This window comes from Ylistrum balloti, unplaced genomic scaffold, assembly GCF_031769215.1.
Source record: "Ylistrum balloti isolate Yb309-2 unplaced genomic scaffold, AGI_CSIRO_Ybal_v1 Utg370204, whole genome shotgun sequence".
Classification (NCBI taxonomy): domain Eukaryota; kingdom Metazoa; phylum Mollusca; class Bivalvia; order Pectinida; family Pectinidae; genus Ylistrum; species Ylistrum balloti.
Genome location: NW_026782177.1, coordinates 1,113,948 through 1,139,876, shown reverse-complemented (window position 1 = coordinate 1,139,876; position 25,929 = coordinate 1,113,948). Strand labels below are relative to the sequence as shown.

Genomic DNA, 25,929 nt, shown 5'->3' with positions numbered 1-25,929 from the left:
TGATAACATATGCATACGTACTTAATTAAATATGTGTGTGTAATAACAACTAAAAGTATGATAAATAAATGTGACCGGTACCAGGTGAATACGGAGTTTTAATTCTGCGCCAAAATGCCAAAACACTCTCAACGTCACAGGAAGTAGCATGGGAGAGCCTCCATCTGAAAAGGGAAGCCGCCATATTGTGTCGGGGTCTCGGGAAGTTAGGTACGGCTAGTCTGGTGTCGCTAGCTCAGCTTTCCAAAATTCCACTTTTCAGCCCCAAAATGCCACTGGCACAACTTGCAGATCCATGGAGGCGGATGGAGATGGTCCACGAAGCAGAGGTAAGTATATGTGTACATCATTTCTGTGTATATGCCATGGAAACATATCTGAGCCAAGGTTATTTATAGAAAGTTGTTTGACAGCGTTTGTGAAAATTGTTACTATACACGTTGTACGCCAGCCAGCATCTTTATGATGTTAATTCATAATGAATTATTCGTTTCTGACCAGTTGCTTTATTTTGACAGGCTGCCTCTACCGAAGACATGCTTGTGGACGAGCAGGTAAGAACTGAAACAGAATGCGGAAATGCATCTGACAACTAAAATGACAGTCAGTGGTAATTGCGGTTCATGTCAAATAACTGAGCGGCTCCGGGATTTGTATAATTTTCAAGAGACTTTGCGCATTTGATTTTGTGCACAGGAATGTCATCAGCAGAAAACGAGACATGTAAACCAGGAATGTTACACCATATTAAGCACTGAAATAAAAATGGACCAATATCTCAGTCTTTCATAATGAATAATAATTTGATCTTTCAAAACCGTTAATTGCTAAGTCACTACGTAACGATTTGTTTCCTCCTACATTGTATGATATATCAATTCCATTGTAAATCAATTTTAGATATGGACATAGAGGCATTGTTTCGCCTGCGACAGTGCCATTCACACATAACCTACCACATTGGGATACAGGGTGACCATATTAATTGTACAATTGGAAATGTTTTGCCTGTTAATCGTCCAACAATTATTAACATTGAGTGATCCTGCCAAATTCAGTGGTCTACCGATTTCAATTCTCACCAGAATACCCAGAAACTTTTGAAGCTGCCTTGTATGATATATTCACTTGTCACTGAAGAGACAAAAACAAAACTATAAAAATAAGTAAGAGTTTATAAAGACCCTGAGATGTTATGATTATTGTTTATATAGAAATAATAAAGAATTTCCTGTTTAACATTTTTGGACACAATTGGTTTGTAATAAGTGGGACTCTCTAATGGTAAAATTGGATCCCTGCATTCTAATTGGTTGTAGTTATGGAGTCTTAAATCTGAAAAGAGGCATATTTCACATTAATTGAAAGACTTCATATTCAGTTTTGAAGTGTTTCAGCTGATTTGCATAGAATATAATATCTTATGGGGTAGAAGTTGTATTAGTATATGAGATGGTTGAACCACATATCAGCTATCTTACGATGTGGTTACCATTAAGCTGACCAGATTTTGTTGATAAAACAGACAATGGAAGGCAATTTATCAAGATATTTGGTGAAAAATTTAATAAAGCTTGCAAATTAATTATGCAAACATAATTCCTTATTTTTTTTTATAGTATTCTGATTGTTCAAAATACATAAAATAGCAAATATCTAACTTGTTTGGCTCTGGGCATTCAAAGATTGTCTATGCACAGATATAGGGCCTAACTTAACAATCTCTCCATTGAAATCTGTTGGTTAAATATCAGTGAAGCAATCACTATGAATTTGTACAGTCCATTGGTGCAATTGGTTATTGAAAATTTTCGGGGAAGCATAAAGTCACTGTCATGTCTGTTTGTTGTTCCACGTGCAGAGGATAACTGCGCACATTTAAACTAGGAACATGAAACTAAGGCAATGTGCAGTGTACCAAATTCAGGACCCTTGACCCCTTAATTGCACAGTTTCCTGACTGCCCTTAGTTAAAATTTTATGTCTGGATTAGAACTTTGTATTTAAGCTAGTGCAATAATGAAACTTGGTGTATACATTCATCATACATAGACAACATGCATTGTACCAAATTCAGGGCCCTCGACCCCCTCCATAATTATTGCCGTTTGATAGAAATTTTCTGACCGGAGCATAAGTTTAAATTTGATCACGGTTAAGCAAGAATCACAAAACTTAGTGTATACATTGATCATACAAAGACAATTTTGCTGTGTACTGAATTGAGAGCCTTTGACCCCTTGATTACAGAGTTATTGCCCTTTGTTAAAAATATCTTTTCCAGAGCATAACTTTGCTTGCATTTAAGCTAGTATAATGAAACTTGGTGTACACATTAATCATACAAAGACAATGTGCAGTGGACCAATGGTAGGGCTTTCAATCCCGTAATTACATAGTATTGCCCATTATTAAAGTTTTGTATGTTTTGGGTATTACTTTGCCTGCATGTAGATAAACTAGATTATTGAAACATGATATATATATCAGTCATACAAAAGCAAGGTGCAGTGTAGCAAAGTCAAGGCCCATGACCTCTCGGACATTGCCCTGTGCTAAAATTTTGTGTCATGAGCATAGCTTTGCTTGCATTAAAATCATGAGCATGGAACTTGGGGTATACATTGGTCATACTAAAAAAATGTGCAGTATACCAAATTCAGGGTGTGCTACCCCTTAATTACAGAGTTATTGTCCTTTGATAAAATTTTATGCCCAATAAAGTCAATTTTGGGGAGCATTCATCAATTTTGCTGATACTCTTGTTTTTTTGTTTCCATCACTGAAAACTTTTGAAAAGTGTTAGATATTCTTTACATTGTTTCATTCAGATTAGAGGAACACTATTAAGATTATAAGATATCCACTCATAAAATATACTACATACCAATGTTCATATCATAAAGCCTGTGTAGTGAACTCATCCGTAAAATCACATATCTCGGACAATGGGTTTGCCACAAAACTTCATCCTCTTCATCATCAACACCACTTTGGTCATCGCATATGTCCTCATCATCATTGTATTACAAAATGAGATTTCCCATCAGAAATGTCTGTATTTTTTCTACACGTTCTACATCACATAGTTCCAGACTCACCATCATATTCCAAACATTCAAACTCGTTCTTCAACTCCATTTGAAATTTTCTGTTCCTGGCATTTGATTCATATTTCTGATTTCTTTCTTTCTTAGTGGCATTTAGCTTTATCCTTTTGTTATGTGTATTTTGATACTGTAACACATTATTTAAGTTCACTTTGAGTGCATTGTGAGCAATAGATCCAGGGTTATGATATTTTTGTAGTTGCATGTTTACGTATAAGGAATAGGATTTCAGGTTTGCAGACAATGTTTTTAGGAACCAACAAAGTCTTTAATTCTTATTAAGCTGTAGAATAGTTGAGTAAATTCATATATAGGTCTTTATAGTCAGAAGACTTTTAAGGCCTTATGACCTCTTGTTGAGAAAAACACACAAAAGATGATTACTGATGGACAGGAAATATTAAGTAGTGATAAATCTACATGTGAGTCCAGAGTCCTGTTCTCATAAAAAACATTTGAAAGTACTTCCTTTGTACATTGCAAGAACCATTGTTTTTTAACAAAGTAGAAAAGGACGCATGAAAATGAATTGTAGATTGATAACTAATAAAGGCATCATGATATTAAGTCTTGTATCGCACTGTAGGTATTTATTTTTGCCAAATTTTCTTCGCAACAGCTCACAATTTTTTACCTCTATGTCCACTGACCATTAAAGCATATGAGTCTCTTGTTCATCATTAATACATCAAAAAATTGGCTTTCACCTTTTTATTACATGGTTGTAGCTTATTTAAATTTAATGTTTTATTTTTCCCCCTTTCCCTAATCCCCTCACAGAAAACTAAAAACCAAATGATAATGAAGAAATGGTTAAGTGAAAACTACGTGTCTTTTCAATACCGTGGGAAAGATGTTGAGTAACTTTTGTGTTTTCAGAATGACAATGAAATGGACAGAGAGATTGATGTTACCAATCTTATGAGGGATGGAGAAAGAGTATCAGCATCTGACTTCGAACTTTTGAAAGTGCTGGGACAGGGGTCCTTTGGAAAGGTATGAAGTACTGGGACAACTTGTATACAACTTTTGTATGAAGTATAACTGTAACAGGGTGTATTCAGCATTTATGTTTATAAATAAGTGCAAAGTTGAGAAACACGCTCAAATACCAATTTCAGAGATAAAAATGCCCTTTTTTGGGTCAGCTGTAATGCCGTTTTATACTTTGAACAGTAATGATGTGAGATTTTTCATGTCAACAAATTTTAATTATTTGGAAATAGTACAGGCATATGCAATTGAATAAGACATGGCTTATCTTTTCTATTGGTGATAAAGGTATACATCATACGAATACAGACATTGTTTAGTTAGGATATTAGTCATAAACACTAACAAACACTCATTTACACACACTCTTTCATTTCACTTCATTCTACTGCTCACATTGTCATATCAATATCATAACATATAGACTCAGTGATAGTAACAATGAGTAATAAAAAAATCACTGTACATTATTTGATTTTGTTTATAGGTGTTTTTGGTGAGAAAGGTAACAGGAAGTGATAGTGGTGGACTCTATGCAATGAAAGTGTTGAAGAAAGCAACACTTAAAGGTAATGCAGTCTAACCCACAATTTTTGTGTTGCAGTCTAACCCACAATTTTTGTGTATTGATTCTGATTGGTGAATAAAAGATTATGCAGCCTTCCCCAGAATTCTAGTGTAATTGATTCTGTTTGGTGAATAAAAGGTAATTTAGCCTTACCCAGAATTTCAGTGTAATTGATTCTGTTTGGTGAGTTACAGGTGAAAAGCACAGGGATTTGGCACAAATACCCAACCCATGCTATAGATACATGCATTATAGCGGCAAGGGGTGTAACTTATGTTTTTTTTTTTATGTCGTCAATCACTGATGTACACCATAACCCAGTCTTGGCCCGGATCACAAAACCAAGTTTAGGAAAGTAATTTATATCTCAAGAACAAAAAGACATCAAATAAATTTCATATTTTCTGTAAGAATCTATTTCAATATATTAAAAGTCTTACACTTTGAATGAATTCAACTCCAATTCTTATTTGTTTATATAAGGGACATATGCTGTATATATCAGCAATTTGCTTTTTTGAGGGGCAAAAATTTGAATGCATTACTGAAATGTTAATGAAGTGTAACAATACACAAACAACACTGTAAGAGTGTATAACATAAAAAAAGAATACAATAAAAATTTGTATTTGGTATATTTACATGTATGTCCAGTAAATGAATTTAATCTTAAACTAATATGTTAATGGCAAACTAGTATTCATATCAAGCTGCATAGCGCGGTAGTTATCACTTGTTTTTGTCCTTGTTGTTGCGACAGCCATGCACAAAGTAAACAAAACACTGATTTACAGTCAACAGACTACAGTGTATTTTATTTCAAGTCTGGTTGCCTGATTCTTTATAAATTCACACTGGCTCATTAACAATGTTCAACATAAAAAAGGAAATTTTGGTAGAATTAAGAAGGGATGGACCACAAAATGTATTTGACTCAACAGTGTTTGAATCCACCGTGTTTAATTTAAGGTGAAGAGAAAAGATTGTGACAGTACAAAACAATAAACTCATCCAATGTATTCAATTCAAATGTGTTAGACACAAGCTAGTTTTACTGTAGACATGTTTGTTTTCATTAGACCTACCTCAGGCAAAGTTAAGGCTGATGCTGTGTAAAGTAATAAAGGAAAAAAATAACATATATTTTTCAAAATTATTTTCTAATAAAAAAATGCCCTATAGGGTAAAGTATAACAGCTGATTGACCTCTTTATTCATTCTTTTTATCAGGATTCCAGGGAGAAAGTGAGTTCAGATGTATATATTAATAATAGATATACACGTTTTTAATATTTTGTTTTTTAATAATTACAGTTCGAGATAGACAGCGGACAAAGATGGAAAGGGACATTCTAGCTGATGTTAATCACCCTTTTATAGTAAAATTGGATTATGGTAAGTAATCTTCCTTGGTTCTGTGGAGCCCTATCATTATGATATGGGATGTTATCATCCTGTTTATGATATTCTGCTTATCATCATACTCTTTCCATAAAGTGTTTATCATGATATGGTCTGATGTGAATTATTGTGGTATTTTTAGGTCAGCTAAGCAAAGGTTTCATGCTGACTTATCATGTATCTGTTATCTTTTTAAATTTTGTTTACTTCTTATGGAAAAACTCCCAAACTAATGTCATTGAATGTTGGCAGAATCCTTCCATGGTGGAAAAGTTATACAAAATTGTAAATTATATGGACCCCAACCCCCAGTGGCCTGATAGAAGAAATGGAGCAATTTCTTTAAAACCCTTCCCCTGCAGGAATTATTGGATTTGTCCAAATTTGATCTGTAGCATGTTTGGGTAAAGGGGAATCAGTTTTGTATGAAATATATATTTTGGCCCCCTTGGACAGGAGAGGAGCTCAATAGGAAAGAAGAGTTATTTCTTTGAAACAGTTTAGATCCCCATACCATAACATGTATAGTATTGCAGGTCATAAAGAGACAAACACAATCATGATGTAAGAATTATCCTTGGGGTCTAGCTCTACTCCTAGGGACTCAGTTTGTTGGTAATTTCTTTGAAACAGTTGAGATCCCCATCCTGAAACCATATTGTAATGCTGGGCATCAAGTGATAAACCCATTAATGATGTAAGAATGAAAAACCATTCACGATGTAAGAATGAAAAGTACTGCAAGGATGTATAAGATATAGCATATAATGTTCTGTCATTTTTCAGCATTCCAAACGGAGGGCAAACTCTACTTGATACTGGAGTTCCTGCGAGGAGGTGACCTCTTCACACGTCTGTCCAAGGAGGTAGGGACATTTTTATTACTGGGCCAAAGGGTCATGATCCGTTGTCTTATCAATTTTTCCTATAAATTGCAAATAGTCATGAATGACTGAACTGATTTTAATCAAATTTTGTCTAACGCATTCTTGGTGGGGAGGGGAACCAATGAGAATTGTAGGATATTGTCGAAATTTGGTCTAAAGCATCCTTGGGTGAAGAAAAATCAGTTTTGTATAAAGCATGGGTTATCGAGCACCCTGGGGCCAGAGGGGTGGGCCCAATAGGGAAAATCTATCAATAACTTTAAAATCTATCTTGCTGTTTAAGAAATGCAGGATAGTGTCAAAATTTGGTCTGAAGCATCCTCAGGTGAAGAAAATCAGTTTTGTATAAACTGTGTGTCCCTTTTAAAAACCTTCTTCTGTAGGAATACCTGGATGTTTTCTTGATTTGACCTAATGCATGCTTGGATGAAAAGGAATCAGTTTGTACAAATGGTGGATTTTAGCCCCATATGGCATGAGTGATGGTCAAGTTTGATACAGGGAAATAGATACAGATGTTTTAAGTGTTTCTCCCTTAGTTGAAATATATCAATTTCAGCAAATCTAACTTGGTGAGTGATTCAGGCCATATGGGCCTTTTCTATTACTGTGTAATAACATGTTCTGCTGTGTAATAACATGTTCTGGAGGACTTTTAGGTCTCATGGTGACCTATTCTAATACCCTTCATGAAAACTAGATTTTTTATTATAATTTGTTTAATTTCCATTGGAAATATTTCAAACTTGGTTAGAATTATGAGAGAAGGATGGCGGCTTGATGGTATACCCATTTTGATCCTGACTGACCCCAAAGGGCTGATGGGCGTGGCCAAAAAGAAGTCAGATTGACTTAAATTTCAAAAATCTTCCTCTCAAGACCTAGATAAAGTAGAATCAAATACCCTTCACGAGTGGAAGCATCTTAAAGTGCTTTACCAAAAATTGTGAATTTCATGGCCCCAGGGTTGCACATTTTCCGGTGGGAAGGAAGGGGGGGGGGGTTAAATTTTACTATCGTGTATATAGGAAAACTAGATGTTTCAGCATCATTAGTTTAATTTCCATCAACAACACAAATGATACTAGAACTGTCACCAACAGCAACACAAATGATACCAAACCAATCACTACAACATAAATGATAATAAATGTGTCATGATGTTTTATTAAGTAGATTTCAGTATTTTAGCAAACTTGTGATTCTAACACAGATGATCAGCTTTGAGCCATTATTTTTCTTTAGGTGATGTTTACAGAGGAAGATGTCAAATTTTACCTGGCTGAATTAGCACTAGCTCTGGACCACCTCCACTCTTTAGGCATTGTCTACAGGGACCTCAAACCAGAGAAGTCAGTATGCCTGTTCTAAGTACTCCCCAACAATATCTACTATAATCCTCACAAAAATATCTACTGTAATTAGAGGTGAAACGATTCACCGATGCATCAATGAATTGCCCAAGCCTGAATGGTATCGCGATACCTATATTATTTTTAAAACCGTAGTTATTTCCCCTGACAAACGTATATGCTATGCTAAAATGGACAACAAAACTTGTGATGAACTGAAATTTGTATCTGCACCGGCAGCGTTTAAAGCTGCATGTTGACGAAATTTCAAATTTAGAGCATACAAATCAAACGATAGGCGGGAAACAGATAAATCACACATATTTTGCAATGAATGTGGGCAGAAACTGAAGTATTCCGGGAACACTACCAACATGACAACACATTTACGAGACATCGGTAGTACACACGACACGAACTATATGTCAGTCAGTGAGTACAGATTCATCATCTTCAAGTACGTCTGCTGAAGGCCAGTATAAACCAGTCCAGCTAGTGTCATTCAAGTCGATGTTTCACAGAAAATTCAAATGTGATAGCACACGTCACATGCCAAATCGATCACAAAATCTATCGCCATGTGGATACACTTGTCTTTTTAAAGAAGAATTCAAACCTAAGTAAACAAAAAATAAACAAGAGGAAGCTTTTTTTCATTGCTGAGCTTTTATTCAGTAATAATTATCATGTATTTATTTCACGAGGATTGAAATGTGGCATTGAAATCTAAAGGTAGTCCGCATTGTAGAAGTGTGATATCAGATAATTATATAGTTTTGTCTCCAATGTATCGTGATACATAAAATATCGTGACCCATGTATCGCAATACGTATCGTATCATCACTACCCTGGCAATACACAGCTCTAACTATAATCCTCACTACTCCCCAACAAGATCTACTATAATCCTTACAACTATATCTACTATAATCCTCACTACTCACCAGCAATATCTACTATAATCCTTACAACTATATCTACTATAATCCTCACTACTCCCCAACAAGATCTACTATAATCCTTACAACTATATCTACTATAATCCTCACTACTCCCCAACAAGATCTACTATAATCCTCACTACTCACCAGCAATATCTACTATAATCCTTACAACTATATCTACTATAATCCTCACTACTCCCCAACAAGATCTACTATAATCCTTACAACTATATCTACTATAATCCTCACTACTCCCCAACAAGATCTACTATAATCCTTACAACTATATCTACTATAATCCTCACTACTCCCCAACAAGATCTACTATAATCCTTACAACTATATCTACTATAATCCTCACTACTCACCAGCAATATCTACTATAATAATCACAACAATATCTACTATAATCATATTCCTTTGTTTTTCAGCATATTACTAGACACAGATGGCCATATCAAATTGACAGACTTTGGGCTCAGTAAGGAGTCAATATTCGATGAGAAGAAAACCTATTCCTTCTGTGGAACAGTTGAGTATATGGCTCCAGAAGTTGTCAACAGGAAAGGTCATGGTACAGCTGCTGATTGGTGGTCTTATGGTGTCCTGATGGTAAGTTGGCAAGAACAAATGGTCTTATGGTGTCCTGATGGTAAGTTACCATGTCAGGAACAAACAGATTCTACCAGTAGTGTCAGTAAAGATAGAATAAGATTCTACCAGTACTAATCCTGTAGTGTCAGTAAAGATAGAATAAGATTCTACCAGTACTAGTCCTGTAGTGTCAGTAAAGATAGAATAAGATTCTACCAGTACTAATCCTGTAGTGGCAGTAAAGATAGAATAAGATTCTACCAGTACTAGTCCTGTAGTGTCAGTAAAGATAGAATAAGATTCTACCAGTACTAATCCTGTAGTGTCAGTAAAGATAGAATAAGATTCTACCAGTACTAGTCCTGTAGTGTCAGTAAAGATAGAATAAGATTCTACCAGTACTAATCCTGTAGTGTCAGTAAAGATAGAATAAGATTCTACCAGTACTAGTCCTGTAGTGTCAGTAAAGTTAGAATAAGATTCTACCAGTACTAATCCTGTAGTGTCAGTAAAGATAGAATAAGATTCTACCAGTACTAGTCCTGTAGTGTCAGTAAAGATAGAATAAGATTCTACCAGTACTAATCCTGTAGTGTCAGTAAAGATAGAATAAGATTCTACCAGTACTAGTCCTGTAGTGTCAGTAAAGATAGAATAAGATTCTACCAGTACTAATCCTGTAGTGTCAGTAAAGATAGAATAAGATTCTACCAGTACTAGTCCTGTAGTGTCAGTAAAGTTAGAATAAGATTCTACCAGTACTAATCCTGTAGTGTCAGTAAAGATAGAATAAGATTCTACCAGTACTAGTCCTGTAGTGTCAGTAAAGATAGAATAAGATTCTACCAGTACTAATCCTGTAGTGTCAGTAAAGATAGAATAAGATTCTACCAGTACTAATCCTGTAGTGTCAGTAAAGATAGAATAAGATTCTACCAGTACTAGTCCTGTAGTGTCAGTAAAGTTAGAATAAGATTCTACCAGTACTAATCCTGTAGTGTCAGTAAAGATAGAATAAGATTCTACCAGTACTAGTCCTGTAGTGTCAGTAAAGTTAGAATAAGATTCTACCAGTACTAATCCTGTAGTGTCAGTAAAGATAAGATTTCTGTCTGTCTGCAGTCACCAATTTTATTTCAACCACCTCTTCTCAATAACCAACTGACCAAAAGTCATCTTTGGCTGGTTTGTTGCTGGGTAGAAGCTTGACAAAAATTTTGAAAAAACTGTTACACATATTCAAAGTCACATGTTGCATTTGTTAAAATCTTTAAACAATTTCTTCTGATCAACAAAGAGGTCCACAAGCATATTAAACTGATAGGTTCTGGAATGAATCCTGGCAGTTTAGCGATAAGAAAGAAATGGCCTTGACCCATAGTCAATGTCACAAGGGTTAAATTTGTTTTCCCTGGGAAATGTGTTAGCGAGGCATACTAAATTTGGCTCCATTTGTCCATGCTTCCATCTGACCATCTGTGTAAGGTCATTCTCCATTTTTAGCTCACCTGTAAACAATGATCTGAAGGGCAAGTAAGCTTCTGCTGTCCTGGGTCATCCGTCCAGCTATAACTAAGTTTTTCTGCTATATTGTTTGACCAGCTTCTTTCCTTGATTTCAAAGAAAGCTATCAATTAAATTTAACTGGAAACATCATAAGAAAGTCTCAATTCAACATTGCACAGATGAAGGGGCTGGCTACTAAGTGACAGAACCCATATGGAGTAATTTGTCATATTGCTTTAAGCATCTACTATGGAACATATGCACAGATATTGTACTGTTTGTCATACAGATCCAGGTGAGCGATACAGGCCCTATGGGCCTCTTGTTTGTACAGTTATCAAGCAAGTAATGTAGTTAGTAGTGCCTTTTGCTATGGAGAAGTTCTCCGTTTAGATACTTCTTCTGTTATAATGGAAACAGAAAGGTCGAACCAGGAAGCTTATGTTTTTTCCAAATCAGCATATGGGGATGGTGAGGTGGTGTAACAGTTTGGCTGTCTGGGATTTGTTGGTGATTTGGTGCTGTATGTTGTGAGTTTAAGGGCCAGACCGGGCAAGAGTAAAAATTGTCTTTCTTCAGTTATTGTGATACAATGTCAAATATCTATGTATAAATATGTTGAAATTTAAAGGTTGAATTCACAGTGCTTAATGTTTAGGGCTTAATGTTTGGAGTTATTTTAATGTGACTGTGTGTCTTTTAAACAGCACGGTGTGGGAGATATTGTCACCTTCTGTGATATCTTGTTAGGATGTTAAAACGTCTTCTTCTGATCAACTGAAAGGCCTAGAAACCTACAAGAAAATACAAACATGTCAACAGTTATGATCCAAATTCAAATTTAATTAAAGTAAGGAAAAATATGAATAAAAGAAAGATTTCCATAGAAACTCCTGAAAAGATAATTGGAGAAGACCAGGTGTTCCAGATTAGTAAGTGTCCTCTGCTCCATCAATGACACAGTTACATTCTCAAATGAGAACAAGGTATACAACAGAACCAACAGGCAGACTAACAAGCATCAATCACGTCCAGCTTCATCTCACATAAAGAATTAGAATATTTCTGAATGAGATAACTATGGCAACGGTAAAACTTTCTTATGAACCTGCATCTTTTGAAACCTGATGTTATGAGTTTGTCCGTCAATTGACGACTTCTGGCACTAAAAATCTTGTATATCGAATCAACTAAGACTTGTCAAAACTATAGATTGAGTACAGAGGAATGTTGCTATCCAGAAATGGAAAATTCACAGTAGGAAAATAGAAATCTTTCTGGTTATCATACAGCTTTATGGAAAGCTATCCATATTTGACTAATGTTTTTTAATGTGGAATCCCAGCTGAGTGATGCAGGCCCATTAGGCCTCTTGTTATTGTCCTTTTATTGATTTTTTTTTCTTTCCAGTTTGAAATGCTGACAGGTGCATTGCCGTTTCAAGGATCAAATAGGAAAGAGACAATGACTCAAATTTTGAAGTGAGTTGAATCAACTACATTTTGAAGGAAGAATTTTAATCACAACAGCATCAGAATAAGTTTATGTTTCTGGATTCATGAAAACTTACATTGATGCTGTTGTATTTGATAATCTCACCTGATTTTTTTCTATTGCACAATCATCCAGTATACTTCTGTGAATACATTCAAAGAGTAAAGGTTTCTTAGATCCACCAAGTGCACAAGTGAATGGTGTTGACTCTACTGCCTGAAGCAACTACAAGAATGAACATTTTCAGTGAAACTCTGTTAATTTTCTTCCTTTTTTTTCATTTCAGAGCAAAACTAGGAATGCCACCATTTTTATCCCCTGAAGCACAATCATTACTCAGAGCTCTATTTAAACGGAATCCACAAAACAGATTGGGTAAATCTTTTTATCACTGATCCGACAGTAAATGACAACCAGACTCCTCTATATCACTGATCTGACAGTAAATGACAACCAGACTCCTCCATATTACTGATCTGACAGTAAATGACAACCAGACTCCTCTATATCACTGATCTGACAGTAAATGACAGTCAGACTCCTCTATATCACTGATCTGGCAGTAAATGACAGCCAGGCTCATCCATATTACTGATCTGACAGTAAATGACAGCCAGACTCCTCCATATTACTGATGTGACAGTAAATGACAGCCAGACTCATCCATATTACTGATCTGACAGTGAATGACAACCAGACTCCTCCATATCACTGATCTGACAGTAAATGACAACCAGACTCCTCCATATCACTGATCTGACAGTAAATGACTGCCAGACTCCTCTATATCACTGATCTGACAGTAAATGACTGCCAGACTCCTCTATATCACTGATATGGCAGTAAATGACTGCCAGGCTCATCCATATTACTGATCTGACAGTAAATGACAACCAGACTCCTCCATATTACTGATCTGACAGTAAATGACAACCAGACTCCTCTATATCACTGATCTGGCAGTAAATGACAGCCAGGCTCATCCATATTACTGATCTGACAGTAAATGACAGCCAGGCTCATCCATATTACTGATCTGGCAGTAAATGACAGCCAGGCTCATCCATATTACTGATCTGACAGTAAATGACAAGCAGACTCCTCCATATTACTGATGTGACAGTAAATGACAACCAGACTCCTCTATATCACTGATCTGACAGTAAATGACAGTCAGACTCCTCTATATCACTGATCTGGCAGTAAATGACAGCCAGGCTCATCCATATTACTGATCTGACAGTGAATGACAACCAGACTCCTCCATATTACTGATCTGACAGTAAATGGCAACCAGACTCCTCCATATCACTGATCTGACAGTAAATGACTGCCAGACTCCTCTACATCACTGATCTGGCAGTAAATGACAACCAGACTCCTCTATATCACTGATCTGACAGTAAATGACAACCAGACTCCTCCATATTACTGATCTGACAGTAAATGACAACCAGACTCCTCCATATCACTGATCTGACAGTAAATGACAGTCAGACTCCTCTATATCACTGATCTGGCAGTAAATGACTGCCAGGCTCATCCATATTACTGATCTGACAGTGAATGACAACCAGACTCCTCCATATTACTGATCTGACAGGAAATGACAACCAGACTCCTCCATATCACTGATCAAAAGAAGCAGTTAGCATGCCTAAGGTTCAAAATATATAGAATTTGACATCTGACTGTGACATGTTGTAATAATTCTTTCAGCTTCTAATATTCAAATATTTTCATGTCAAATAAACAAACATTAAATTGCTCAGTAGTTACTTACCTTGTTGAATTTCAATCAAACTTTTCTTCTTGCAGGAATGGGAGCCAATGGTATTGAAGACATAAAAAAACAGCCCTTTTTCTCGACCATAGACTTTGATAGACTGATGACAAGGAAAATTAACCCACCATTCAAACCAGCTGTTGTACAGACAGATGATGCATTCTACTTTGATACAGAATTTACTTCCAGAACACCTAAAGGTAAATATGGTCTGTAGTGCTGTTATATCAGAACACCTAAAGGTAAACATGGTGTGTAGTGCTGTTATATCAGAACACCTAAAGGTAAACATGGTCTGTAGTGCTATGTTATATCAGAACACCTAAAGGTAAACATGGTCTGTAGTGCTATGTTATATCAGAACACCTAAAGGTAAATATGGTCTGTAGTGCTGTTATATCAGAACACCTAAAGGTAAACATGGTCTGTAGTACTATGTTATATCAGAACACCTAAAGGTAAACATGGTCTGTAGTACTATGTTATATCAGAACACCTAAAGGTAAATATGGTCTGTAGTGCTGTTATATCAGAACACCTAAAGGTAAACATGGTGGTAGTGCTATGTAAATATGTCTGCTGTTATATCAGAACACCTGGTAAACATGGTGTGTAGTGCTATCAGAACACCTAAAGGTAAACATGGTCTGTATGTTATATCAGAACACCTAAAGGTAAACATGGTCTGTAGTGCTATGTTATATCAGAACACCTAAAGGTAAACATGGTCTGTAGTGCTGTTATATCAGAACACCTAAAGGTAAACATGGTCTGTAGTGCTGTTATATCAGAACACCTAAAGGTAAACATGGTCTGTAGTGCTGTTATATCAGAACACCTAAAGGTAAACATGGTCTGTAGTGCTATGTTATATCAGAACACCTAAAGGTAAACATGGTCTGTAGTGCTATGTTATATCAGAACACCTAAAGGTAAACATGGTCTGTATCAGAACACCTAAAGGTAAACATGGTCTGTAGTGCTATGTTATATCAGAACACTTAAAGGTAAACATGGTCTGTAGTGCTATGTTATATCAGAACACCTAAAGGTAAACATGGTCTGTAGTGCTATGTTATATCAGAACACCTAAAGGTAAACATGGTCTGTAGTGCTATGTTATATCAGAACACCTAAAGGTAAACATGGTCTGTAGTGCTATGTTATATCAGAACACCTAAAGGTAAACATGGTCTGTAGTGCTATGTTATATCAGAACACCTAAAGGTAAACATGGTCTGTAGTGCTATGTTATATCAGAACACCTAAAGGTAAACATGGTCTGTAGTGCTATGTTATATCAGAACACCTAAAGGTAAACATGGTCTGTAGCGCTATGTTATATCAGAACACCTAAAGGTAAACATGGTCTGTAGCGCTATGTTATATCAGAACACCTAAAGGTAAACATGGTCTGTAGTGCTATGTTATATCAGAACACCTAAAGGTAAACATGGTCTGTAGTGCTATGTTATATCAGAACACCTATACTCAGACATCTTTTTCATTTCAGATTCCCCAGGAATTCCTCCAAGTGCAACAGCCCATGAACTGTTCCGTGGCTTTAGTTTTGTAGCACCTGCATTACTACATGACAACTCCGAAATCCCTCATCCGTTAGATAATGAAGTTAGCCTTAAAAAGGTAAATATTCATAAATGATTTATCAATTCTGATGACATTTTTGTCTACTATGAATTAGTACATGGCAGTTCAAACAGAGAGTGATTTTTCCCCCCTCAGAAATAGACATATTGAGACTTAATCCTTCATATGAAGTGGTTTTTATCCGAAACTTGTGTCATGTGGCGGGGTCTGTTATTGGTCATTTCTAAATGAATAATGGTTGCAGGCAGCGAGGTTACCTCTAACACTAGATATACGTTAATATTTTTATATTCTTAATGGCCCGTCAGCACATAAAAGGTCATTAGGGTCATCAACACATAAAGTTGGAGTATTTTATTAGCTCACCTGGCCCAAAGGGCCTAGTGAGCTTATGCCATAGCGCGGCATCCATCGTCCGTCTGTCCATCTGTCGTCCATCTGGCATCCTTCAACTTTTCATTTAAACAACTTCTTCTGAAATACTGAAAGACGTAGAGTTATCATATTTGGCTGGAAGGTTCCTTTGATGAAGCCAAACAAAGTTTGCAAAAAGAAATGACCTTGACTCATATTCAAGATCACAGAGGTCAAATGTGTTAAAACCTTTAAACGACTTCTTCCAAAATACCAGAAGGCTTAGAATCATTATATTTGGCTGGAAATTTCCTTTGATGAAGCCCAACAAAGTTTGCAAAAAGAAATGACCTTAACCCATATTCAAGGTCACAGACGTCAAATGTGTTAAAACCTTTAAACGACTTCTTCCAAAATACCGGAAGGCCTAGAATCATTATTTAGCATCCTTAAGGAAAGGGGAACATTATTTGTATAAATGGTGTGTCCCAGCCATTAGGTGTAGCACACCTTAAGGGACTTAATATCTGGGTCGTATTTTTGAAACAACTGGTTGAGATATCAACCCGATAACCATAAAAACTTTTACTAAGCATCAAAAGAGAAAAACAGTTATGATAGAAGAATTTACACATTGGTTTTGCCCTAGCAAGGAGATTGACTGACACAGCTACGCAAGTAAACCATCGTTGGGCTTTTAAGATCCATGTGATCAATACAAGTTCTTGTTTTTTGTAGAAGTGTGGTGGAATTCTGTGGCAATGGGGCATGCTATGTAGGTTTCTTCACAGGACACACATGCTTCATACAATTATATTATCAATTCAGTCATTGTATCTCGCTAAAAAACCTGTAAAAATAGGTAAAGGTGTAAATAGGTGTCATAAAATTTCAGATGTACCTACACATGCATTGTATATAGCATACCATAATTAAGTGGGACAAGAACAATGTCATTAACCTGGACTTTTGTGTTGTAACATATAATAACTAAATGAACCCTTTATAATCTGTAAAATTTTAAATGTTGTTCTTGGTTCAATATCCAGCCCAGATATCAGTGGCAATTCCTTAGACATTGTTTCAGTGAATTTTATATTTTATACAAATGTCACTTATTTGATGGAAAATGTATTAAAAATTTCAAACTTGGCTGTTAGTAGTCATCATCTATAAAAGTGTTTGATTGTTTTGCATGTGATAGATTATATATCACATTTAAATTTATATATACGGTGATTACAAACTCTGTATGTTAAGCATTTCATTAATATCAGTGCTCTTTTTTTCAGTTGCCAGGTGTGAAGTCCATTCAGTTTTCCGATGAATATGAAATGAAAGAGGTACAGTACATGTTTTACGTCTAATAAGTTTCAAATAATCCCATATCAACAGATGATGAGCTATTCAAATTGTTCTGTGTCTGTGGTCCATTGCCCTCCACCCGTCTGTCTTAGAACAAACACCAGCTACACACATTGATACAGGTAGCTCATACTGGAATCATCAAACGACTATCAGTGTCAGGTACACCAATTGATGGCTCTTGTAGCGTGTACTATACCATTTATGTGAATGACAAATATGAAGAATGTATGACTGTGAAATGGTTTTTTTCAGGATATTGGTATAGGGTCCTATTCTGTATGCAAACGCTGTATCCACAAGCTGACAGGAGGCAGCTTTGCTGTAAAAGTAAGTACATTGTGTCTGGTTTTCTGTCCTCATTTTGAACAATGTTAAGATAAAAACATTTGTTTTAGGCTGTGTCAGGGGTTTACATTGTTTTGAGTCGGCAGCCATTATCACAATTTTAATGTAGGTAGTACATCAGCTGTTGATCAGTTGTAGAACTATAGCTACCTCAATTGAAATTTACTGAAAGACCTTGCTTCAGCTGAATTTCTTAACCATTTTTCATGATCGATTAATTATCAAGGTGGATGATGTGGACCCAGCTGGTTTCACTTTGCTGTGTATTTGTTTAGTTTGACAAAATGAAAAATATGTGTTTGTTTCACTAGATCATGGACAAAGAGAAGAGGGACCCCTCCGAAGAGGTGGAAATTTTGCTCAGATTTGGCCACCATCCAAACATCATTTCTTTGCGGGATGTAAGTATTTGTTATACTGGATCCAACTGACTCCCTCATCAAACTATTGATAAGGTACCTTGATCCCAAGAAGCATTAACTTACGGATGATTTTTTTTTATTTTACAGGTTTTTGATAACGGGAACAAAGTATACATGGTAACAGAACTAATGCAAGGTGGAGAACTGCTAGATAAAATTCTCAGACAACGATTCTTTTCTGAAAGAGAAGCCAGTGCTGTGTTACAAGTTGTAGCAAAAACTGTGGAATATCTACATTCAAATGGCGTAAGTCTTTCCAGATATGTTATATAAAATATGTTGTGTAAAATAACCAACCCAGTGTGATTCAATTGACGAAATCTGTCAAAGTAGTGCAATCTTACCATGTACACCCAGACCAGTCTCTGATCTCGCAATGTAAGCCCAGACATTGTTGCAGTATAAGACCAGCCAGAAGTAGGTATTGAAATGGCACCAAGCATTTTATGTTACAAATAACATAGAATATCAAAAAAGGTGGCATATTTTGAAGTGTTCAAACTGATGTTGACCTTTCCACACTTTATGAATGATGAAGGATACATATTACAACACACGTTATGATGATATGTAGTACTTTGTTATAAAGTAAAATTCTTTTCAGACTGACTCAATAGCAAAGTAGTCTCAGTTTTTTTCGAAATTTTACTGAAGGACAAACATTTTAGCAGGAAATACAATCTAGCAATGATAATCCGGACACCTTCTTATGGCCAAAATCATCTGGATTACGAGTTTTCCAGACTGCCTTGTTCAGTCAAGTGGCTGATATAAGTGGAGTTATCTCCCTTGATTAGATGACAATAGACTTGTCAATATGATGCTGTTGGTTGTTTTCAGATTGTCTTTATAGTATTTACTGTGAATGCATGTATTTATAAATATATTTTGTAATCTAAATATGTTTCATTTTTAGCCCACCATCATCAGATGGTAGACTATTCAGATCGCTCTGTGTCGGTGGTCTGTCATCTGTTGTCAGTCTGTCCATCTGTCCTTCCATCTATAAACAATTTTGGTTAGGCTATTTCTTGAGAAGTCCTGTAAGGATCTTTCTCAATGTAGGTTCTCCTTGGTCTCTAGTTGTGCCTGCGTAATTTTAGGACTGATCAGAAAAACGAAATGGCCAAAGGCAGTCATCTTTGATTTTAACTTTGAAAGTTTTTTATTGCTATTTATTTAAAAGTAATTGATGGATCTCTGTTAAATTGCATATCTATGTTCCCCTTGGTCCCTAGTTGTGCCCAAGTGATTTTGGGTCCGTTAAAAAATTTAATTGGCTGACTGGCGGCCATCTTGGATTTTGTTTTTGAAAGCTTATTATTGCTATTTCTGTAGAGGTACAGGATGGATCACTTTAAAATTGCTTATGTAGGTTCCCCCTGGTCCCTAGTTGTGCCCATGTGATTTTGGGTCTGATCAAACAAGATCAAACAAGTAAACTGGCTGACAGGTGGTCATGTTGAGTTATGACTTTGAAAGTTTGTTATTGCGATTTCTTGAGAATTACATGACGGATCTCTTTCAAATTTCAAATGTGGGTTCCCCTTTGTCTCTGGTTGTACCCATGTAATTCTGGGACTGATAAAACAATTAAATTGGCTGACTGGTCACCATCTTGGATTTTGACTTTGCTATTTCTTGAGAAGTACTTGATGGATCTCTTTCAAATTTTATTGTAGGTTCTTCTCGGTTCATAGTTGTGCCCATTTGATTTTGGGTTTGATAAAAAAAATAAAATGACCGACAGGTAGCCATCTTGGATTTTGACTTTGAAAGTTTGTTATCGCTATTTCTTGGATCTTTGTTTGGTTATCTCATGAATATGGTTTGGTTTATCTCATGGATATTGTTTGGCCATCTCATGGATATGGTTTGGCCATCTCATAGATATGGTTTGGCCATCTCATAAATATGGTTTGGCCATCTCATGGATATGGTTTGGCCATCTCATGAATATGATTATCTCATGAACAAAGTCCAGAGCAGCAATGTTTCTCTCAGTATAGAACTTAATTATCCTAGTGAACAATACAGGCCTTTCTGGCTTCTTAAAAAATCTTTGAATATCTGATGTTTGTCTGTTACAGGTTGTACATAGAGACTTAAAACCATCCAATATATTGTATGCTGATGAGAGTGGGTCACCTGACAGTCTTCGGATATGTGACTTCGGTTTTGCTAAGCAGCTAAGAGCAGATAATGGTCTCCTAATGACTCCCTGCTATACAGCTAATTTTGTTGCACCAGAGGTGAGTTGATTATCAGCTTCCCTGTCCCCAAGGTCAGGTGAGCTCATGCTATGTTGTCTAAAAATTAAACCATGGCTTTTCTTTCAAACCACTTCTTCTCAATAACCAGAAGGTGAAATGTCAATTCATTTAACTGATATCACAGACTGTAGGTACAGAATGTAGGTATCACTGACAGTAGGTATCACATATCACTGACTGTAGGTATCACATATCACAGACTGTAGGTATCACTGACTGTAGGTATCACAGACTGTAGGTATCACATATCACTGACTGTAGGTATCACATATCACAGACTGTAGGTATCACTGACTGTAGGTATCACTGACTGTAGGTATCTCAGACTGTAGGTATCACATATCACTGACTGTAGGTATCACTGACTGTAGGTATCACAGACTGTAGGTATCACATATCACTGACTGTAGGTATCACATATCACAGACTGTAGGTATCACTGACTGTAGGTATCACTGACTGTAGGTATCTCAGACTGTAGGTATCACATATCACTGACTGTAGGTATCACATATCACAGACTGTAGGTATCACTGACTGTAGGTATCACAGACTGTAGGTATCACATATCACTGACTGTAGGTATCACATATCACAGACTGTAGGTATCACTGACTGTAGGTATCACTGACTGTAGGTATCACTGACTGTAGGTATCTCAGACTGTAGGTATCACATATCACTGACTGTAGGTATCACTGACTGTAGGTATCACAGACTGTAGGTATCACATATCGCTGACTGTAGGTATCACATATCACAGACTGTAGGTATCACTGACTGTAGGTATCACTGACTGTAGGTATCTCAGACTGTAGGTATCACATATCACTGACTGTAGGTATCACTGACTGTAGGTATCACAGACTGTAGGTATCACATATCACTGACTGTAGGTATCACATATCACAGACTGTAGGTATCACTGACTGTAGGTACACTAATTGTTGATATCACTAACTTCTTTTTCAATTGGTGTCAGCCAGTTAAAGCCTTATTTTTGTTTTTCAGGTACTGAAGCGTCAAGGATATGATGCAGCCTGTGATATATGGAGTTTGGGTGTACTGCTGTATACTATGCTGGCAGGGTAAGTCAGTGCTACTCAGTATGGTGGTTATGATAACTCGTGTAGTGTAGTGGTATGAAATAACCACTTAGTTGATGTCTTCCTGCCATTCTAATATCAGATTTGTCATGGACTGTCCAGCTGTCATCCCACTGTTTGTCCATGTGTCATGTCTGACTATCTTTATGTCAGTTCTTTTCTGTCTGTCTCTCTCTTCATCTGTCAGTTCTATGCTGTATCTGTCTGTCCATGTCTTCAGCTGTCAGGTCTTCTCTGTATCAGACTTTCCATCTCTTCATCTGTCAGTTCTACTCTGTATCTGTCTGTCTATCTCTTCATCTGTCAGTTCTACTCTGTATCTGTCTGTCTATCTCTTCATCTGTCATTTCTACTCTGTATCTGTCTGTCTATCTCTTCATCTGTCTGTTCTACTCTGTATCTGTCTGTCTATCTCTTCATCTGTTAGCTCTACTCTGTATATGTCTGTCTATCTCTTCATCTGTCAGTTCTACTCTCTATCTGTCTTTCTATCTCTCCATCTGTCAGTTCTACTCTGTATCAGACTTTCCATCTCTTCATCTGTCAGGTCTACTCTGTATCAGACTTTCCATCTCTTCATATGTCAGTTTTACACTGTATCTGTCTGTCCATGTCTTCATCTGTCAGGTCTACTCTGTATCTGTCTGTCAATCTCTTCATCTGTCGGTTTTACTCTGTATCTGTCTGTCTATCTCTTCATCTGTCAGTTCTACTCTGTATCAGACTGTCCATCTCTTCATATGTCAGTTTTTCTGTTTGTCAGACTCTCTTCCTCTTCATCTGTATTTTCTACTGTCTTTCTGACTGTTCATCTCTTCATCTGTAATCTCACCTAAAATGTGTCTGACTGTTCATCTGTTCTATATCCAATCATTAATGTCTTCTTCACAGTTTCACTTTCTGTTGATAGTCACACACCATTTGCAAATGGTCCCAAGGACACACCTAATGACATCCTGTCGAGGATTGGCACTGGTAAATTTACATTATCTGGAGGAAACTGGGATTCTGTGTCACCAGCAGCAAAGGTAACGACAACAAATTATCAGTTTGTGATACATGTACCAGGTGATTCACTGATATCAGCCTAGTCATGATATTTTTTAATGATATAAGCATAATAATTAGAGCCATACTGGTGAAATGGGAGAGGAGGAGGGTTGGGATTTTCATCAAAAGTTAAGGTCAAGGTCACTTCTGAGGGTCGGGTCGGTGGAGGACATGTATTGTTTCAGCTTCAGCAATATTCAGTATGCTTAATACACTACAAATCACCCTCTTACATGTGTTCTCCATGTTAACCAGTGGAGGGCCTTAGCATGGAGTGTATACAAAAAAAAGGAAAAAAAAACCACCTCATGCTCCATGGTGGTAATGCTCCAGCGGTTAAAGAGGAGACTATATACTGTCCCCACACTCCACCGTGGTGACGCTCCAGCGGTTAAAAAGGAGACTATATACTGTCCCCACACTCCACCGTAGTGACGCTCCAGCGGTTAAAGAGGAGACTATATACTGTCCCCACTCCACCCTGGTGACGCTCCAGCGGTTAAAGAGGAGACTATATACTGTCCCAACTCCACCCTGGTGACGCTCCAGCGGTTAAAGAGGAGACTATATACTGTCCCCACTCCACTGTGGTGACGCTCCAGCGGTTAAAGAAGAGACTTTATGCTGTCCCCACAGTCCACCGTGGTGACGCTCCAGCCGTTAAAGAGGAGACTATATACTGTTCCCACACTCCACCGTGGTGATGCTCCAGCCGTTAAAGAGGAGACTCTATACTGTCCCCACCCCCGACACATTTTTTCTCCCTACCTAACTGAGTGGACTGCATATCCTGTGTGCTAAAGAACTTAAAAATTTGAGCTAAAAGAAATTAAAACTCATGGAAAAATTGATAGAAATGACCAGGGCAAATACATAACATTATAAAAAAAACCAAAAACAAATCCTCATTTACAACTTTGATGTCTGTAGCAACTTTACGCTCTTTTCTAATAATCAACCTTGTTATTAGGATATATATTGTTTACATTTGTAATTGTTATATACATCATTCAGGATACCTTTGGATTGTAATTTTAGTTGCCTAAGGATATACATATATTTGTATTTTCATTTCAGTGCAATTTCTATGTCTTGATTAACACGGACAGGTTAATTGAGAAAGTCTTTCACCAAATTCTTTATTTTTAGCCCACCATCTATTATTCAAATCGCCCTGCATCTGTGGTCCGTGGTCCGTCCGTCCGTCCATCCGTAAACAATTCTTGTTACTGCTCTTTCTCAAATTTCATATGCAGGTTCCCCTTGGTCCCTAGTTGTGCATTGTACCTTTTTTGGACTGATTCGAATTCAAGATGACCTACAGGCAGCCATCTTGGATTTTGGAAGTAAAAGTTTGTTACTGCTATTTCTTGGAAAGGACTGGATGGATCTTTGTCAAATTTTATATGCAGTTTCCCCTTAGTCTCTAGTTGTGCATTGTACCTTTTTTGGACTGATTTGAATTCAAGATGGCAGACAGGTGGCCATCTTGGATTTTGAATGTAAAAGTTTGTTACTTCTATTTCTTGGAAAGTACTGGATGGATCTTTCTCAAATTTCATATGCAGGTTCCCTTTGGTTCCAAGTTGTGCATTATACCTTTTTGGACTGATCCGAAATCAAAATGGCCGACAGGCAGCCATCTTGGATTTTGAGAGTAAAATCTTGTTACTGCAATATCTGAGGAAGTACTGGATGGATCCTTCTGATATTTCATAGATATTGGTTTCCCTTGGTCCCTAGTTGTACATTGTACATTTCTTGGACTGATTTGAAATCAAGGTGGCCCACAGGCAGCCATCTTGTATGTCGACAGTAATACAGCACAAGCATATTGTCCATTATCCACCTGTAACTGACTGCTATCTAATGATACTTTGGGATCTTTTTCAAATGATATTTGCTAATAGGTGCTTAATAAAAATATCTTGTGCCATCATTGAGTACATTCAATGAAGACCAGTTCATGAACATTTACAACACCTGTAACAAACAAAAAAAAATAAACAAATCTTCAAGAACTGAAAACAGATCCTCAAATGGTGGGCGCCAAGATCCCTCTGGGATCTCTTGTTAAGCATCTGTTATTTTATCAAAAGGCTCATTATAAACTTATTTTATCTATATGAAGATTTATCTTCATCACCTTGTATTTCCTTAAACAAATTTGTATATCTGGTGCATCAGTTTGAACAGGTGAACTGTCATTAGCCTAAAAAAGCAAAGTAGTGTTCTTTGGACTTCTACATTAATCTTTATTTCAATAAAATGTTATACCTCAAACGATGCACTGCACTTAATCTAACCCTGTTAATAGGCACTGAAGTTTGCATTTATCCATATTGTTGAGGCTTGTGTGTATCAACACACATCCAATAGTGATATGTCTTTATAAATCATTCGGCCTATTGGTGGATTCCATCACCAGCATATTGTTGGTTATGAATAATGCATTACAAATGATTGATAGTTCTGAAAGTCATGAGTATCATAGTATTGTATCATATTATGTGATATCATAGAAGTCTTTTATCTGTACTGATCACATACATAATTGATTCTGTCTAAACTTGTCCTAAAATAGGATAAAACTGGAAACTGTTGGTCTCTAGACCCCCTGGGGCCAGAGGGATGGGGCCCAAGAAGGGAAATAGATCAAATTTGTTAAATCATACTCCTCTTGCAGAAATGATTGGACTTTGCTAAATTTTGCTGAAGCATCCTTGACTGAAGGGAAATCAATTTTGTGTAAATGATGGGTCATGGT

General features: G+C 36.7%; 1 protein-coding gene across 1 annotated transcript in view; it reads left to right on the top strand.

Annotated features, from left to right (window-relative positions):
• Positions 1–268: 268 nt before the first annotated feature.
• Positions 269–25,929, top strand: part of LOC132551536 (ribosomal protein S6 kinase 2 alpha-like) — a 38,038-nt gene continuing 12,377 nt past the window's right edge. The window contains exons 1-19 of the mRNA XM_060215688.1: positions 269–329; positions 519–554; positions 3,990–4,106; positions 4,591–4,672; positions 5,986–6,066; positions 6,859–6,938; positions 8,205–8,311; positions 9,688–9,868; positions 12,767–12,837; positions 13,137–13,225; positions 14,669–14,836; positions 16,150–16,280; positions 17,891–17,941; positions 18,219–18,293; positions 18,623–18,712; positions 18,821–18,979; positions 20,824–20,985; positions 22,018–22,094; positions 23,023–23,140. Coding sequence (XP_060071671.1) covers positions 270–329; positions 519–554; positions 3,990–4,106; positions 4,591–4,672; positions 5,986–6,066; positions 6,859–6,938; positions 8,205–8,311; positions 9,688–9,868; positions 12,767–12,837; positions 13,137–13,225; positions 14,669–14,836; positions 16,150–16,280; positions 17,891–17,941; positions 18,219–18,293; positions 18,623–18,712; positions 18,821–18,979; positions 20,824–20,985; positions 22,018–22,094; positions 23,023–23,140 — 1,935 coding nt within the window. The 5' untranslated portion in view covers position 269. The remainder of the gene's footprint in view (positions 330–518; positions 555–3,989; positions 4,107–4,590; positions 4,673–5,985; positions 6,067–6,858; positions 6,939–8,204; positions 8,312–9,687; positions 9,869–12,766; positions 12,838–13,136; positions 13,226–14,668; positions 14,837–16,149; positions 16,281–17,890; positions 17,942–18,218; positions 18,294–18,622; positions 18,713–18,820; positions 18,980–20,823; positions 20,986–22,017; positions 22,095–23,022; positions 23,141–25,929) is intronic.